This window comes from Microcebus murinus, chromosome X (genome assembly GCF_040939455.1).
Source record: "Microcebus murinus isolate Inina chromosome X, M.murinus_Inina_mat1.0, whole genome shotgun sequence".
Taxonomy (NCBI): Eukaryota; Metazoa; Chordata; class Mammalia; order Primates; family Cheirogaleidae; genus Microcebus; species Microcebus murinus.
In genome coordinates this window covers 22,880,322-22,897,218 of record NC_134136.1, presented here as the reverse complement: position 1 = coordinate 22,897,218, position 16,897 = coordinate 22,880,322, and the positions used below count along the sequence as shown (strand labels likewise).

Below are 16,897 nucleotides of genomic sequence, written 5' to 3'. Positions count from 1 at the left end.
GCCCACTTGGTTGTGATGCACTATTTTCTTGACAAGCACTTGGATTCAATTGGCTAGGATTTTGTTGAGAATTTTTGCATCTATATTCATAAGGGAAATTGCTCGATAATTTTCTTTTTTTGTTGCATCCTTTCCTGGTTTGGGTACCAGGGTTATGTTCGCTTCATAAAATGTGCTGGGGATGATTCCATCCTTCTCGATGTAGTTGAATAATTTCTGCAGGATAGACACCAGTTCTTTGTAAGTGTGGTAAAATTTGGGTGTGAAACCATCTTGTCCAGGACTTTTTGTTTTAGAAAGGTTTTTGATTGCTGTTTCAATTTCAGTACTTGATATTGGTCTGTTCAGGAATTCTATTTCTTCCTAGTTGAGCCTAGGGAGGCTGTGTGTTTCTAAAAAAAATTCCATTTCCTCCACCCTTTCCAGTTTCTTTGCATAGAGGTTTTTTTTAGTATTCATAAATTATATCTAGTATCTTTGTGGCATCCATTGTAACTTCTCCTTTATTGTTGCTGATGGAGCTTATTAGAGACATTTCTTGTCTGCTTTTCATTAGTCTAGCCAAAGGTGTGTCGATTTTATTTTTTCCAAAGAAACTACATTTTGTTTTATTAATCTTCAATAGGGTTTTCCTGTAGTCAATTTCATTTAGTTCTAATTTTATCTTAATTATTTCACTTCTTCAGCTGGGTTTGGGGTTGGTCTGTTATTCATTTTCTAGCTCTTTGAGATGATTCATTAGGTTGTCTATTTGTGATCTTTTTGACTTTTGGATATAGACATTTATTGAAATAAACATTCTTCTCAGGACTGCTTTAGCTGTGTCCCACAGGTTTTGATAACTTGTGTTTCCTTTGTCATTTAGTTCAAAGAATCTTTTAATTTCTGTCTTTATTTCCTGGTTCATGAAGTGATCATTCAGCAGAAGGTTGTTTAGTTTCCATGACTTTGTGTAGAAATGAGAGTTCCTGTTAGGGTTGATTTCTACATTTATTCCGTTGTGATATGAAAAGATACATGGAATAATTTCTATTCTTTTAAATTGTCTTAGATGTGCTTTGTGTCCTAGGATATGGTCAATCTTAGAGATTAACCCATGAGCTGATGAGAAGAACGTATATTCAGTGGTTTTGGGGTAGAATGTCCTGTAAATGTCAGTCAGGCCCATTTGTTCTAGGGTTCTGTTTAAGTCCATTATTTCTTTGTTGATTTTCTGTTTGGAGGATCTGTCCTGTGTGTCAGTGGGGTGTTAAAGTCTCTGACTATTATGGTGTTGTTGTTTATCCATTTATTTAGATCAAGTAGAGTTTGCTTTATGAATTTGGGTGTACCAAGGTTGGGTGAATATATATTTAGAATTGTTATGTCTTCTTGTGCAACTGTACCCTTCACCAATATATAGTGACCTTATTTTTCTTTTATTACTTTTGTTGATTCATAAACTAAGTTATCTGTAATCAGCACTGCCATACCAGTTTTCTTTTGGCTTCTGTTTGCTTGAAATATTGTTCTCCACCCCTTTACTTTTAGTCTAATTGCATCCTTGCAGGTTACATGTGTTTCCTGAAGGCAGCAGATATTTGGCTTATGTTTTTTTTATCCATTTGGGCAGCCTATGTCTCTTGAGTGGGGAGTCCAAGCTATTCACACTTATTGAGATAACTGATGGATTTGGGCAGATTTCTGTTCATTATGTTGGGTTGAACTTTGTTGTTTTGTTTTCTCTCTTGAGCCATTGTGATATCTGGGCTTTGCTCTTTAGCTTTGGAATATATTTACATTCATGAGTATTTATTCTGCTGATCTGTGTGTATCACCATTTTGAGTACTTCTTGAAGAGCAGGTCTTGTCTTGATGAATTCCCTCAGTCTTTGCTTATCTAAGAATGTCTTGATTTCTCCTTCATATAGAAAATTTAGTTTTGCAGGAAATAAGATTCTAGGCTGGGCATTATTCTGTTTCAAAAGAGTGAGAATGGGGTCCTAGTCTCTCCTTGCTTGTAAAGTTTCAATAGAGAAATCTGGCATTATTCAGATTGGGTTTCCTTTATGTGTTACTTGTTTTTTTCATCCTACAGCTCATAGAAGGGCCTCTTTAGTTGATATTTTGGTCATTCTGATGACTGCAGGTTGTGCACGTCTTCCTGTTTGCATTGAATCTCCCAGGAGTCCTTTGAGCTTCTTGAAGTTGTATATAGAGATTTTTAGCAAGGCCTGGGAAATTTTCCTGTATTATATCTTCAAATAGCTTGTCCAACCCTTGAGTGCTGTCTTCTCCCCCTTCTGGTAACCCTATGACCCTCACATTAGGTTTCTTAACATAATCCCACATCTCTTGTAGGCTTTGTTCTTTTCTCTTATTTCTCTGCTCTATCTCTGTGACTGATTTATTTAATTGGAAATTGTTATGTTCAATCTCTGAGATTCTTTCTTCTGTTTGATCTACCCTGTTCTTCATTCTTTCTGCTGTGTTTTCTATTTCCCTGAATTGATTTCTCATTTCCAGGAGTTCAGTTCGATTTTTCTTTATTATTTCAATTTCTGTAGTGAATTTTTGTTCCAGGTCCTAGAATCTTCTTGTTTTTTTTTTTTTTTTTTTTTTTTTTTTGTGTGTGTGTGTGTGTGTGTGTGTGTGTGTGTGTGTTCGCAGTTTTTCTTGCAAGTCATTGAACTTTCTTAAGATCCATGTCCAAAATTCTTCTTCTGTCATTTTAGTGGTCTGCTTTTGGTTGATGTCCATTTCTAAGGGGCTGGTGTTCCTCTTTGTGGGTTGCTTTCTGTTTGAATCTTCATATTTCCAGAGTTCCTTTGCTGATTTCTTCACATCTGGATCAGTTGTTGCTTCTTACCTTTAGGTTTTCATTTAGATAATGACATGCCTTGTTTAGTCTCTGAGCCAGTAGGTGGTGTTTGTTGGTGAGATTCCACCACACCCTGTATGATGAGTCAGTAGATGTTGTAAAAGGGTGTTCAGAATGTCCTTCTTGTCAGTAGGTGGTGCTTGGTGGGAGAATCAGGCTATACTGTTGTTTTTTGGTCCTGTAACCAGCTCTTGTTCCTCTGGAGAGGCACTCTAGTGCCTCAGGTGGTGGGTGGGGCCCTAGGACTTCCAGGTGTGTCATTATTCTCCACCTCAGTGAGGGCTGGTCTGAGAGTGAGTCTGGGCAGAGCTGGGTTGGGTAAATCTGCCCTCAGGCACCACCAATGCTGTTAGCAGGGGTCAAAGTTATATTCTCTGCTTCTGGTAAAAGCTGTCAGGGAGGGGCTGGAATGGCCCCACTCAGCCAAAAAGTCTCTGTGAGGGGGTGTGGCTGTCTGAGACCTGCATTCTGGAGCAGGCCTCACTCCTTTCCACCCTCCCTGACTCTGAGGCTTCTCCTGGGCCTCTGCCAGCAGGCAAGACCTCATTCCATTGGGTCTCCCCTGGCTGTGATGCAGGCCAGGAGGTTCCCTGTGCAGTGTCACCACCTGGGCTGGGCACACGCCCCCCACCCCACTTGGGAGGAGGATTTCCCTCAAGCATGCTGATCTGCCCCTGAAGGCACACACACCTTAGTAGTCTTGTTCACGAATATCACTTCTGAGACCCGGGTGCATGGGATCTGGTAAGCAGGTCTGACCTCTGGGCCCCAGAATTTAATCCCTGACTCCACCAGTGACAGGAGTGCCATTCCTAATTCACACACAGGGAGCCCAAGCTGGTTCGATGTCTCTCAACCTCAGGGTCTGCCCCATTCTCCTGGAATCACTGGGCCAGCATCATCTAGGAAGGCTGGCGGGTAGGGATCTCATCGTCTGAGTACCCCTCAGTCAGCTGTAGGGCCCCAAAAGGGAAGGTCCCATTCCCTGGTGATGCCTCCAGCTGGTGGCTATATTGTCTCTCTTGGCAGCTGCGGATAAGGAAGAGGGAGGGGAGTATGTCACAATATGGCGCCTGCCAAATGGCTCTGGTCTGTACACACGGAGGTGACCCGAGGGAGTTGGGAGCCTGGTGCCATGTCCACTGCAGTCTTAGCTCTTACTGGCAGTGGCTGTCTCTGGGATGGTGTCTGCAGGTCTCTCCAACCACTGGGAAGCTCACCAGGTGTCTGAGATACAAGGGAGGGGGAAGTTAACCCCTCCACCTACCCTTGCTGCTGGTCTCCAAGCTTCTCAGATGGTCTCTGCTTCCAGTTCTCCTCTGCAACCTCCTCCTGTGGAGTCTCCCGTAGTCTCTGGTACCCCTCCTTCCAACCTTTGTCTGATGTATGCTCGTCTGCTTGCTTCTTTCTTCTATTTTCTTCCGGAATCTGTCTTTTTTGCAGAGACACTCTGTCTTGCGGTGTTTCTTGTTCACCATCTTGCTCTGCCCCCTAATTTGAATATATTTTTGCCCACTGAGTCTCTGATGCATCCCCAGCCCTGAAAGGATAATGGTGAAAAGTGTGTTACTGGGACCCCAAGAGAGTTATAGCTGATGGGAATTGTAACCCTGGAGGAATATAGCCATTACTGAAGCCTTTAAATAGCAGAAAGAGAGAATAGGTCATATATATTCTGTGTTCTCTCTTATTCTACCTTTCAAACTTTTGAAAATATCTCCCATTGGCTGAGCCCAACTTGAAGCTCGGGGACCCATGTAATTTCATTAATAGAGGTTTGCCTTCTGATATGGTGAATAGGACTCATAAATGTAGAGAATGACTCTGGGACATTCAAGGGACATTAACCAATCCAAGAAACTGTAGATATGAAATACACAAGATAATTACAAGTTGTGATGTGAATCACAAAGAAAATAAATTTGTACTAACAGAAAAGAAAAAAAAGATGGTTAAAGAATGCGTTTTTGGGAGATGACATTTGTGCTACTATGTCAATGATGAGAATAAGCAAGTTTTGTATACAGCATGAAAAAGAGTATTCTAGGTAGAGGAAACTATAGAGACAAAGCCCTAGTGGTAGCAAAGGAATTAGAGCATTTAAAGACATATAAAAAAAGGCCTATTCTGCTGGTACCTAAAAAGTAAGGTGAGAGAATACAGTTTTTATCTATAAACACCTATAATCTCTGTAATAATAAAGGAATTTAACTTTGGGCTTTAGAAATCACATATTAATAGCATCATGTTCACCACAGTTATAGGACTTCCTAGATTCAAGAGGAGGAGATGCTCCTCTCTATGGAAGAAGAGCCAATGTCACACTGTAAGAAGAGCATATAAAATGAGAAATCTTGTTGCAGCTATCTTGGAAAATACAATCTGTCTCAGTTTGCCATCTGATGGTAAATAATATTACTGCATTTGTTATGGGTATTAAATACAAAATTATTGGAATATTTTAAGTACCCTATAAATATAAATTACCTTCTGTCTTTGATAAAAAAGAGTCTATCTTTGAGTTACAGCACAAGTAAAAATTCTGTTACTTATTGCCTATTCTGATACATTAAAATTTATAGTATTTCATTACTAAGTTACCTTTGAATCTCTTTTCTCCTCTAACAAGATAACACAATACTACAGAAATTCAAATGTAAGAACTTTTTTCCAGCCAGATAACTCTTTGATCTGGGGATGAAAAATGATGTATTTTATTTTCTCTCTGAAATAGAAATAATATCTTTGCTATTAACTGAATATTTTTTTAAAACTTAGTAATATGAAATAGAGAAAAATAATTTATACCTAACACTATTATAATATTCAGTAATGAATGGTCTATTTGGGAATATGTTTTCTTACACATATAGCTCTGAATGAGTCAAGGTAAGAGAAAAATTTTTACATTGGTACCACAAATTACTAATAATGAAAAAATAGAATAATTGTTCACTATACATTTGTTATTCATCCTACAAATCTTATTGTCTGCTATGCACCAGGCTCTGCTCCTTGAGATGTAGTGGTAAGCAAAACATAAGCCCTCCTTTCATAGAGTTTAAATTCTAATGAAGATGACAGGAATGACAGATAAGTAACAATCAAGAGATTAGTGCCTAGTAAAATGTCAGATGGTAGTAAGTGCTACGAGTAAAAATAAAATAGGACAAGGTAATAGAGAGTGATAAATGTTGGTGACAATTTTGGTTGGCCAGGAATGGCCTGTCTGAAAAGATGACATTTGAACAAATGATAACATTAGGTACAAGTTCAATTAAAATTACCAGACCAGCCATAATTATAAATGTAGAAGTCAAACATATACAAACAAAGCACAAAGAACTTGCCATCAGAAATGCAAGTGACATAGCTTTTCTTACTAATTCAGGGGAGTAAGAGCAGTGATTCTCAGTTGGCTGTACATTTGAATCATCTGGAGGGCTTTAAAATTTACTGATGCCTGGATTCCACTTGCAGAAACTATAATTTCATTGGACCTGGGATCAGTCTCAGAATTAGAATTTTTAAAAGCTCCCCTGTTTATTATAATGTGCAGTGAACGTTGAAAGAGATAAATATCTAAAGGATTCTAGAAACTACACACAAAATTGATATGTTTAACTTTAATCATTTCCCCCCATTCCTGTATCAGTATCTACTTTCTGGTGAAAAAGCCACTTATCATCAATAAAGTGGACAAAATGTAGGCAAAGACTATAAAAGGCTAATGGAGGTGCTTAGATAATTATCTTGAAATATAAAAAATAGCTACATGGCAAACTTTCTTTTCCAAACATATAGCAGCAACATTGAAGCAAAACCTAACACTGAAGATTATTTCCACCTGTCTAGACTATTATAAGTGATATCTGTCTCATTTTATTCAGATCCAAAAAATCAGGACCAGCACCTCTTTATCTATCCTACTATTATCATTGTTCTCCATATTGAGTTTATCCCAGGGGATACCATGAAGTATTTATCCCAGGGGCTGCCTTAGTGTTCATTTGATCTTTGAAAAATATTTTTCCCAGTCTAAAGGTCAAAATAGTTTATATTCTAAAAGAGGTCTTTTATTTTTTAAGGGAAATTATGAAGCTGTTCTTCTTTACCCAAGATCAAAATTCCAGAGTCCAGATGAGTAAAGCATCATTTCAGACAAGTCATCTGCCACACTTAGATCATGTGCAACTTTCATAATCTAAATTCACATGTTTGGAGAAAAGTGACTTGAAGAGAGGCAGCACCTGGTATAAACTTGCATCATTAGCTCTAACATTCTGAGTAATCATCTCAATCAGGCATAGGATGGAAACTAAATTGACTCCAATATTCCTGTGGATGAGAGGAAAAGATAGATAACAGCTGTTTTTTCTATAGTCTTCTGAAATCAATAGATTCATTGAAAGCTTTTTGATACTTCAGAAAGAAGCCCAGGGTATATGACGTACCAAATAATTTAGGCAGTTTTTTATTAGCATTTCTATTCAGCTAAATGCTAGCTGCTAAGAAAGTAACATAAAACTGTATTTTAAGGTATACCATGAATATAACTTAAGCAATGTTTTCAAGATAGATTATATGATTATTTTGAATAAAAAAATCCCATCTCTACAAATGTGCTTTGATGTTAAAAGAAGTGAAGTTTAAAAATGTAAACATAATTATTTTCAATAGTACCCATAATGATCTTGAAAATGTCAGATATAGACTATTCTTATTTTCAAACCAATTAATCACCATTCTTCCCCAAGCTAGTTTAATAAAGGGAAGTCTGATGGGTTTTGGTTTGTTGTTGTTGTTGTTTGTTTGTTTACCTTTTAGAGCTTAGTGAAATGCCAATAAATCTCTTTTCTTTTCTGACCGCATTTTTCTCCTGGTGTAAAGACTAGGCATTTTGCAGCTAAGCAATTTGATTCTCTAGCCTTTTCCCTCCCATATCTTCAATTGCTATATAAGGATTTTCCAATTTGCTTTCTATAAAATATATTCAGAACAGAAACTAAAAACTGTAACCATGTCCAATCCAAAATATAATACATTAGGAGTTATTTTCTTCTGCAACTACTTCACAGTAATAAATGCATATTGAAAATCAAGTATCAATCACCGAACATCTATTTGGCTTTGTAGGTGAGGAAACTAAGATAGAAAATTTATCTTGTTCATGGCCAAACATCCAGTCAGTAGGGAAACTAAATATTCAAATCCAGATTATTGAGGCTCCAAAGCCCAAATTCATATTCCTTTCACTGCACCATGTTATCTTTACATCTATTTTTTTTTTCGTTTTTTAAATTTATTTTTTATTTCAGCATTATACAGGGGTACAAATGTTTAGGTTATATATATTGGTTTTGCCCCACTTGAGTCAGAGCTTCAAGTGTTAATAAAGTTTGATGCAGATTGTGAGTCATTCAAAATAAGGATCTCTGATTAGAAGTGCTCTGATATTTATTTATAAAACATAGTTATATATTTTGTAACTAAAGATTATTAATAATCTAGACAAATGCCTAATTATTGTTCACTCTACTTTATTCATACAAAAAAAACTTTATGTCAGAAAAAGTGGCAGAGCACTTCAGAAAAAAATTAACAATATTCACAAGACAAGGTTCTCAAGTGTTGCATATGTTGACCTTTCAAACTAAAATTTTATCATAAAGATGCAACCATATTAACTTGCAGCAGTGGTGAAACAGAGACACATTTTCATCTGATCCTTTTTATAGTATTATACACTTTTCAAGAATTCAGTAAAATCATTCTAGATTTTAAGTTGTTTTATCTTTCACATTTTCCCAAGTTATTGGGAGATTAATGCCTGTATAGTTATAGCAGAACTACATAGATAATTTTATTTTTTAAATTTTTGTTATAGTAATAGCAGAGTCATACGTTTTGACATTCTAAAAATGTAAAGGAGTATTGTGATCATTTTCTGCTTTTGTCCCCCAGATAACCTCCTTCTTCCCTTGGTATAAATATTTATTATTTGGTTTATGTCATTCAAGAGATGTTTAACTGATATAAAATCAAGTCTATGCCTATATGTCTTAATCTCATACCTCATGTTTTCTTACACAAATGGTAACACACTAATCAAACTGTACTGCACCCCACTTTTTCCACATAACAATATATTTTGGAGATCTTTCCAGAGCCATACACAAATTACTCTTTCATTCAGTTTTATGATACATCCATCCTTCATATGGATGTATCATAATTTATTTAACCAGTCTTCTTTTGATGGCTTCAGTAAATAACCTTTATATTAGGCATTTTATACATGTGCAACTATATTTGTAGAATAAATTTTTTGAAGGTAAATTGCTAGGTATAAGATTAAGTGCAATTGTAAACTTGCCAAATCAGTTTTCATAGATGTTGTCTCAATTAATACTCTCAGTAATTTACTAGATTCTGTTCTTCACCTTAAGGCCAATATGCTTTTGCCAATCTTCTAACTAATTCTTTCAGTTGCTCATCTAAAATTTTGGAGTCATATTTGACAACTCCTATTGACTTATCTATAACATCAAATTCATTAGGCACTCTTGTTGGCTCTACCTTCAAACCATATGGTTGATCTGACCACTTACTACCTCCACGCTGGTCCAAACCACCATCAACCTCATTTGCATTCTTTCAATTGCCTCATACCTAGCTTCCAATATCAGCCTCAACTCCCTACATTTTCCTCTCCTTAAAACAGCGGGAGTGATTTTTAAATATCTATGTATACTTTTATAGTTCCTTGCTAAAACTCTTTCACATGCTCCAATATCACTCAGAACAGTAGCCAAAGTCTTTAAAACAGGCCTCTGTATGATCTGGATATTTATAAGGAACAAACTCACCTATTGTCCCTGTCTTGGACCACTTGATTTTTTATCTAAATTTATCTTTGACATCTTGTTTCTCCTGTTTCTCTATGTAGATGTCCCTCTGCTTATCAATGTGCATGGCCTAAAAATTGGCATCCCAGTTTGTTTTTGTATAAGATACTCCAAATTGATTAGTTTAAAATATAAGGAAAGAATCCATTGGCTTGCCTCTATTGGAGGGGCAATGTTGGCAAAAGCTAGTAAAAACAATGTCCTCAGCTGGGATTGTGGATGCTACTTTCAAAGAAAGGGACAGGAGTTAGGCAGGCATTCATCATGTGTCCATAACAGCTTGGAACATATTAGCAAATGATAATCCCCTGTGAAGGAGTAGTTAAGGCAGGCCCATGAGGAGATTAGCTACATCTCCCCACAGAGCCAAGTCCCTAAGATAGGGGTCACCACAGATGATAAGGATTAATAAGCAACAGAGAGAAATAAAAGAAGACACAGAGACTAAGGTATAGTTTATAGTCATATATATATATATATATATATATATATATATATATCAAAAAGACCAAACACAATAGATGATAGTGTGGATAAGGAGAGAAAGGAATGCTTATACGCGCTTGGTGGAACTACAAATTAGTACAACATCTATGGAAGATAGTATGGAGATTTCTCAGCAAACTAAAAGTGGACCTACCATTTGATCCAACATTCCAACTATTGAGTATTTACCCAAAGGGAAAAAAGAAGACTTTTCTTCAAAAAGACACCCACACTCAAATGTCTATTGCAGCACAATTCACAATTGGAAAAATATCCAATCAACCCAAATGCCCATCAATTTATGAGTGGATTAATAAAATGCAGTATATGTATACTGCTCAGCCACAAAACAAAGATGAATTAATACTTTTGCAACAATCTGGATGGAATTGGAGACCATTCTCATAAGTGAAGTTTCACAAGAATGGAAAACAAAACACCACATGTACTCATTATTAAATTAGAACTAACCGATGAACACACATGTGCACAGAGGGAAGTAAAACTCAGTGGAAATCAACCAGGTGGTAGAGGGGAGGAGAGAAGGGGCAAAAACCCACCTAATGGGTGCTATGAACACTATTTTGATGATGGGCACACCTTTATCCAGGACTCAAGCATTACAAAAGTTTTCCATGTAACCTAAAACATTTGCACCCCCTTAATATTTTGAATTAACAAAACATCTTGACTTCCATAAGATGCTTGTGGAAGAAAAAATGAAAACACTAGGAAAAGGAACTAAGGAAAGTTCATTTAATTTTTCATAACCCCTACTGACTATATGAATTGATAATCATGAAAATGGCATAATATAATTTGTGTCTGATTTTCACAAAAATATATAAGAAATTGATTGGCATTTGCAGTGTTCTTTTGGTGTAATGTCTAGAGGTAGAGGGGAAGAAGGAAAATGGCCTTTCTAAGTCATTGCTGATTCTTCTGCTTTAGATGTAATTTAAAATATATATTTTGAGTGTGGGGGGAGAAAAAATGGCAGAGTAAAGGTAACCTCCTGGATTCCTGCTCCCAGAGAAAGAGACATAGATTTTAGTACCCTACACATGAGTGGATCTCTCCCCTGCAAGAACATCAGTGTGAATCTGCAGAGAATCAGTGCAAGACACACAAAACAGTAAGATAAAAAGGTGAATGGGAGATAGGATCACGATCTCTGGAGAGTTCAAAAGAAACTATAGATGATAGAGCCACAGAGTGTGGGAGGGCTCCTGCCCACCATGCAAGCCAATGTAGTGGGATCAGACCCACAGGAGAACTTCTTGCTTCCCCACTGTCTTCTACACCCACTCAGACAGGGACCTGCCTGAAGTTGGTGCAAAAATCGCAGCAGGACAAGTGGGAGTCTGGGGAGAGGGGACAATAGTGGGAATAACATTGAACTCCCCAGAGATCTGTGCCAGGACTGCACTAAGCAGGGAGGGATCCAGTCTAAGCTGCTGTGGGAGGTAGTTAGGAGACAAGTAAATTGCCTCTGGCACCCAGTGGATCCAAACCTACAGAGGTGTTAGCACTAAGTAGGGGACTCTAATCTGGAGCCACTTCAGGCAAATAGGCCCGCTCAGGGTGGGACAGTAAGACTGAAACCTCCAGCTGCACAGGTGTAAGACTGTGGGAGGGCAACATAAAAGAGACAACAGAGTGTCCTGATGACCCAGCTCTCTAATACAGCACTTGCCATCTCCTGAACAATCATCCCTAGTGCTGGCGGTCTGTGGGTGGGCATGCGCCATTGTTGGGGTCCACAACCCAGCTGCTCTGGTGTGATATGGTGTGTCAGGCAGATCTCTTCCCCCAGCCCAGGGACTCTTGTGACAAGCTCCACCCTTACACAATCTATGATCAACTAGCCAGGCCTGTCTTGATGGATGAACTCTGAACACTTCCCTAGTCATGAGGAGGCTAACGCCTGTGGGACTTACAGGCACTAGGGAGCCGGGGCATGAGGCAGACTAGGGAACTACCCCCTCCCCCTAGCAAGCATCTTTCATCCCCAAAAGTGGTGGGCCCCATCCTTGGAGGTGGCATGATACAAGAAAAGCCACTTTCCCTCTGTGACTAGGGTGAATCCGCTGGGGCCTTGGCACAGATCAATAGTTGACAGTCCAGTGATTTTGCTTTTCAGAGCAGTTTAGGTCACCCAGTAGGATCAAAGCACTGGGGCTGGATTTCCATCCTGGGTCAGCTGCCAACAGTGAGGTCCATGGTCAAGGAACAAGAATCCCCTCAAGGGACTACAGTAAGCTCTCCAAGTAACCCCTTCCATCAGGAGTAGCCTCCCAACAGCGGTGGAAGAGCCCTGAACAACACAATAGTGGCTTCCCCCAGCAGCAGATTAAGCAACCATAGAAGTACATACATCCAGGTTGCCTCACTCCTATAACACCTTTAAGGAACAGAGGCTACACAGAGCCTGTTATTTATCAAATGGAAAAACAATGGCTGATCAAGATGGGGAGGGTCCAGCAAAATAATTCTGGAAGAATGAAGAATCAAACAGAAGGCCCTCCCCCCCCCAAAAGAGGAACACCAGCTCTCAAGTAATGGACATTAACCAAAATAAGATCACCAAAATGACAGAAGAAGAATTTCAAACATGGATTATAAGAAAATTCAATGATATGCAAGAAAAAAAATGGATAACTAACACAAAGAAACCATAAACAAAAAAAAATCCAGGGCATAGAAGAAAAATTCACTAAAGAAATTGTAATATTAAAGAAAAATCAAACTGAACTCCTGGAAATGAAGAATCTATTCAGGGAACTACAAAACACAGTGGAAAGCCTCAAGAATAGGGTAGATCAAACAGAAGAAAGAATCTCAGAGATTGAAGATAACACCTTCCTATTAAATAAGTTAGTCACAGAGATAGAGCAGAGAATTAAGAGAAAAGAGCAAACCTTACAAGAATTCTGAGATTATATTAAGAAACCTAACTTTATGTTGTTATGGATTCCGGAAAGGGAAGAAGAAAGCACTCAAGGGTTGGATAAGCTATTTGAAGATATAATTAAGGAAAATTTCCAAGGCCTTGCTAAAATCTAGATATCCAAGTACAAGAAGATCAAAGGACTCCTGGGAGATTCAACGCTGTTTGGAAGATACCATGACATGTAGTCATTAGACTGACAAAAATATCAACTAAAGAGGCCCTTCTATGATCCGTAAGGTGAAAGAAGCAAGTAACATATGAAGGAAAGTCAATCCAAATAATGCCAGACTTCTCTACTGAAACCTTACAAGCAAGTGGAGACTGGGGTCCCATTCTTACTCTTCTAAAACAGAAAAATGCCCAGCCTAGAATTTTGTACCCTGCAAAAGTAAGTTTTATATATGAAGGAGAAACAATGATATTCTCAGATAAGCAAAGACCGTGGGAATTCACCAAGATAAGACTACCCCTCCAAGAAGTACTCAAAACAGGATTACATATGGATCAGCATAATAAACAATCACAAACATAAAATCACTCAAAGATTAAAGGCCAGATACCACAATGGCTGAAAAGAGAAAACAAAGCAACTAAATCCAACTCAACAGGATGAACAGAAATTTGCCTCACATATCAGTTCTCCCAATAAATATGAATGGCTTAAACTTCCCACTCAAGAGACATAGGCTGACTGAATTGATAAAAAAAAATGCAAGGCAAGTATCTGCTGTTTTCAGGAAACTCACCTAACCTGCAAGGATGCATATAGACTAAATGTGAAGGGGTGGAGATCAGTATTTCAAGCAAATGGAAGCCAAAAGAAGGCTGGTGTGGCAGTTTTGATTTCAGATAACTTGATAACTTAGTTTTTAAACCAACGAAACTAATGAGAGACAGAGGGTCATTATATAATGGTGAAGGGTACAGTTAAACAAGAAGACATAACAATTTTAAATATATATGCACCCAACTTAAGTGCACCCAGATTCATACAGCAAAGCCTACTTGATCGAAGCAAGTAGATAAACAGCAACTCCATAATAGCCGGAGATTTCAACACCCCACTGACTGCACAGGAAACATCCTCCAAACATAAAATTAATAAAGAAATAATGGACTTAAACAAAACTCTAGAACATTTAGGCCTGACTGACATTTAAAGGACATTCTACCCCAAATCCACTGAATATATCTTCTTCTCATCAGCTCCTGGAATATTCTCTAAGACTGACCATATCCTAGGATAAAGAGTCTCAAAAAAATTAAAACATAGAAATTACACCATGTATCTTCTCAGATCACAGTGGAATAAAAGTAGAAATCAACCCTAACATAAACTCACATTTCTACAAAAAAATTTGGAAATTAAACAACCTTCTGCTAAACAATTACTTCATAAGTGAGGAAATAAACATGGAAATCAAAAACTTCTTTGAGAACTTCCGGCCTCATGACGCCAGGGCGGGCTGCTCTTTTCTCTCTTTCCAGCAGTGTTCGCGAGTGCTGTAGCCATGTCTTACGCTGCAGATGATTACGAGTCTGAGGTGGCTTATGATCCATATGCCTATCCGGGCGACTATGATATGCACACAGGAGATCCAAAGCAAGACCTTGCTTATGAACATCAGTATGAACAGCAGACTTATCAGGTGATCCCCGAAGTGATCAAAAACTTCATCCAGTATTTCCACAAAACTGTCTCGGATTTGATTGACCAGAAAGTATATGAGTTACAGGCCAGTCGTGTCTCCAGTGATGTCATTGACAAGAAGGTGTATGAGATCCAGGACATCTATGAGAACAGTTGGACTAAGCTGACTGAAAGATTCTTCAAGAATACACCTTGGCCTGAGGCTGAAGCAATTGCTCCACAGGTTGGCAACGATGCTGTCTTCCTGATTTTATACAGAGAATTATACTACAGGCACATATATGCCAAAGTCAGTGGAGGACCCTCCTTGGAGCAGAGGTTTGAATCCTATTACAACTACTGCAATCTCTTCAACTACATTCTTAATGCTGATGGTCCTGCTCCCCTTGAACTACCCAATCAGTGGCTCTGGGATATCATTGATGAATTCATCTATCAGTTTCAGTCATTTAGTCAGTACCGCTGTAAGACTGCGAAGAAGTCTGAGGAGGAGATTGACTTCCTTCGTTCCAATCCGAAAATCTGGAATGTTCACAGTGTCCTCAACGTCCTTCATTCCTTGGTAGACAAATCCAACATCATTCGGCAGTTGGAGGTGTACACAAGTGGAGGTGACCCTGAGAGTGTGGCTGGGGAGTATGGACGTCATTCGCTCTATAAGATGCTTGGTTACTTCAGCCTGGTGGGGCTTCTATGCCTGCACTCCTTGTTGGGGGATTACTACCAGGCCATCAAGGTGCTAGAGAATATCGAACTGAACAAGAAGAGCATGTATTCCCGTGTGCCAGAGTGCCAAGTTACCACATACTGTTATGTTGGTTTTGCGTATTTGATGATGCGTCGCTACCAAGATGCCATCCGGGTCTTTGCCAACATCCTCCTCTACATCCAGAGGACCAAGAGCATGTTCCAGAGGACCACATATAAGTATGAAATGATTAACAAGCAGAATGAGCAGATGCACGCACTGCTGGCCATTGCCCTCACTATGTACCCCATGCGTATTGATGAGAGCATTCACCTCCAGTTACAGGAGAAGTATGGGGACAAGATGCTGCGCATGCAGAAAGGTGACCCACAGGTCTATGAGGAACTTTTCAGCTACTCCTGCCCCAAGTTCCTGTCACCTGTAGTGCCCAACTATGACAACGTGCACCCAAACTACCACAAAGAGCCCTTCCTGCAGCAGCTGAAGGTGTTTTCTGATGAAGTGCAGCAGCAGGCCCAGCTCTCAACCATCCGCAGCTTCCTTAAGCTCTACACCACCATGCCTGTGGCCAAGTTGGCAGGCTTCCTGGACCTCACAGAGCAGGAGTTCCGGATCCAGCTTCTTGCCTTCAAACACAAGATGAAGAACTTGGTGTGGACCAGTGGTATCTCTGCCCTAGAGGGTGAATTTCAGTCTGCCTCCGAGGTCGATTTCTACATTGATAAGGACATGATCCACATTGCAGACACCAAGGTTGCCAGGCGCTATGGGGATTTCTTTATCTGCCAGATCCACAAATTTGAAGAGCTTAATCGAACCCTGAAGAAGATGGGACAGAGACCCTGAGGACAGTCACTAACATTTGTTAGGAAGCTGTTTTGATATTATAGGTGGGAAATGTTTTAGCAACCATGAAATCTTTACATGGATCAGCCATTAGCCTGTCAACTGAGTTGAAATTTATTCAAATTGAGGACTGAAATATTTTAAGTAGATCTCAGTAAAGGATCTTTGAAGCCAAAAAAAAAAACAAAAAAAAAAAAAACTTCTTCCGGCCGGGCGCTGTGGCTCATGCCTGTAATCCTAGCTCTTGGGAGGCCGAGGCGGGCAGATTGCTCAAGGTCAGGAGTTCAAAACCAGCCTGAGCGAGACCCCGTCTCTACTATAAATAGAAAGAAATTAATTGGCCAATTGATATATATATAAAAAAAAAATTAGCCGGGCATGGTGGCGCATGCCTGTAGTCCCAGCTACTCGGGAGGCTGAGGCAGAAGGATCGCTCGAGCCCAGGAGTTTGAGGTTGCTGTGAGCTAGGCTGACGCCATGGCAC

General features: G+C 39.0%; 1 protein-coding gene across 2 annotated transcripts; it reads left to right on the top strand.

Annotated features, from left to right (window-relative positions):
* Positions 1–14,664: 14,664 nt before the first annotated feature.
* Positions 14,665–16,600, top strand: LOC105879638 (eukaryotic translation initiation factor 3 subunit L). 2 transcript variants are annotated; one of them, XM_075999549.1, is made up of 2 exons: positions 14,783–15,010; positions 15,082–16,600. In XM_075999549.1, exons 1-2 carry the CDS (start codon positions 14,933–14,935, stop codon positions 16,411–16,413), a joined length of 1,410 nt encoding a protein of 469 aa, XP_075855664.1. In that variant the 5' UTR covers positions 14,783–14,932; the 3' UTR covers positions 16,414–16,600. The 2 variants fall into 2 exon arrangements, with proteins under 2 accessions (XP_012635463.2, XP_075855664.1); XM_012780009.2 differs by having other exon boundaries at positions 14,665–16,600.
* The last annotated feature ends 297 nt before the right edge of the window (positions 16,601–16,897 follow it).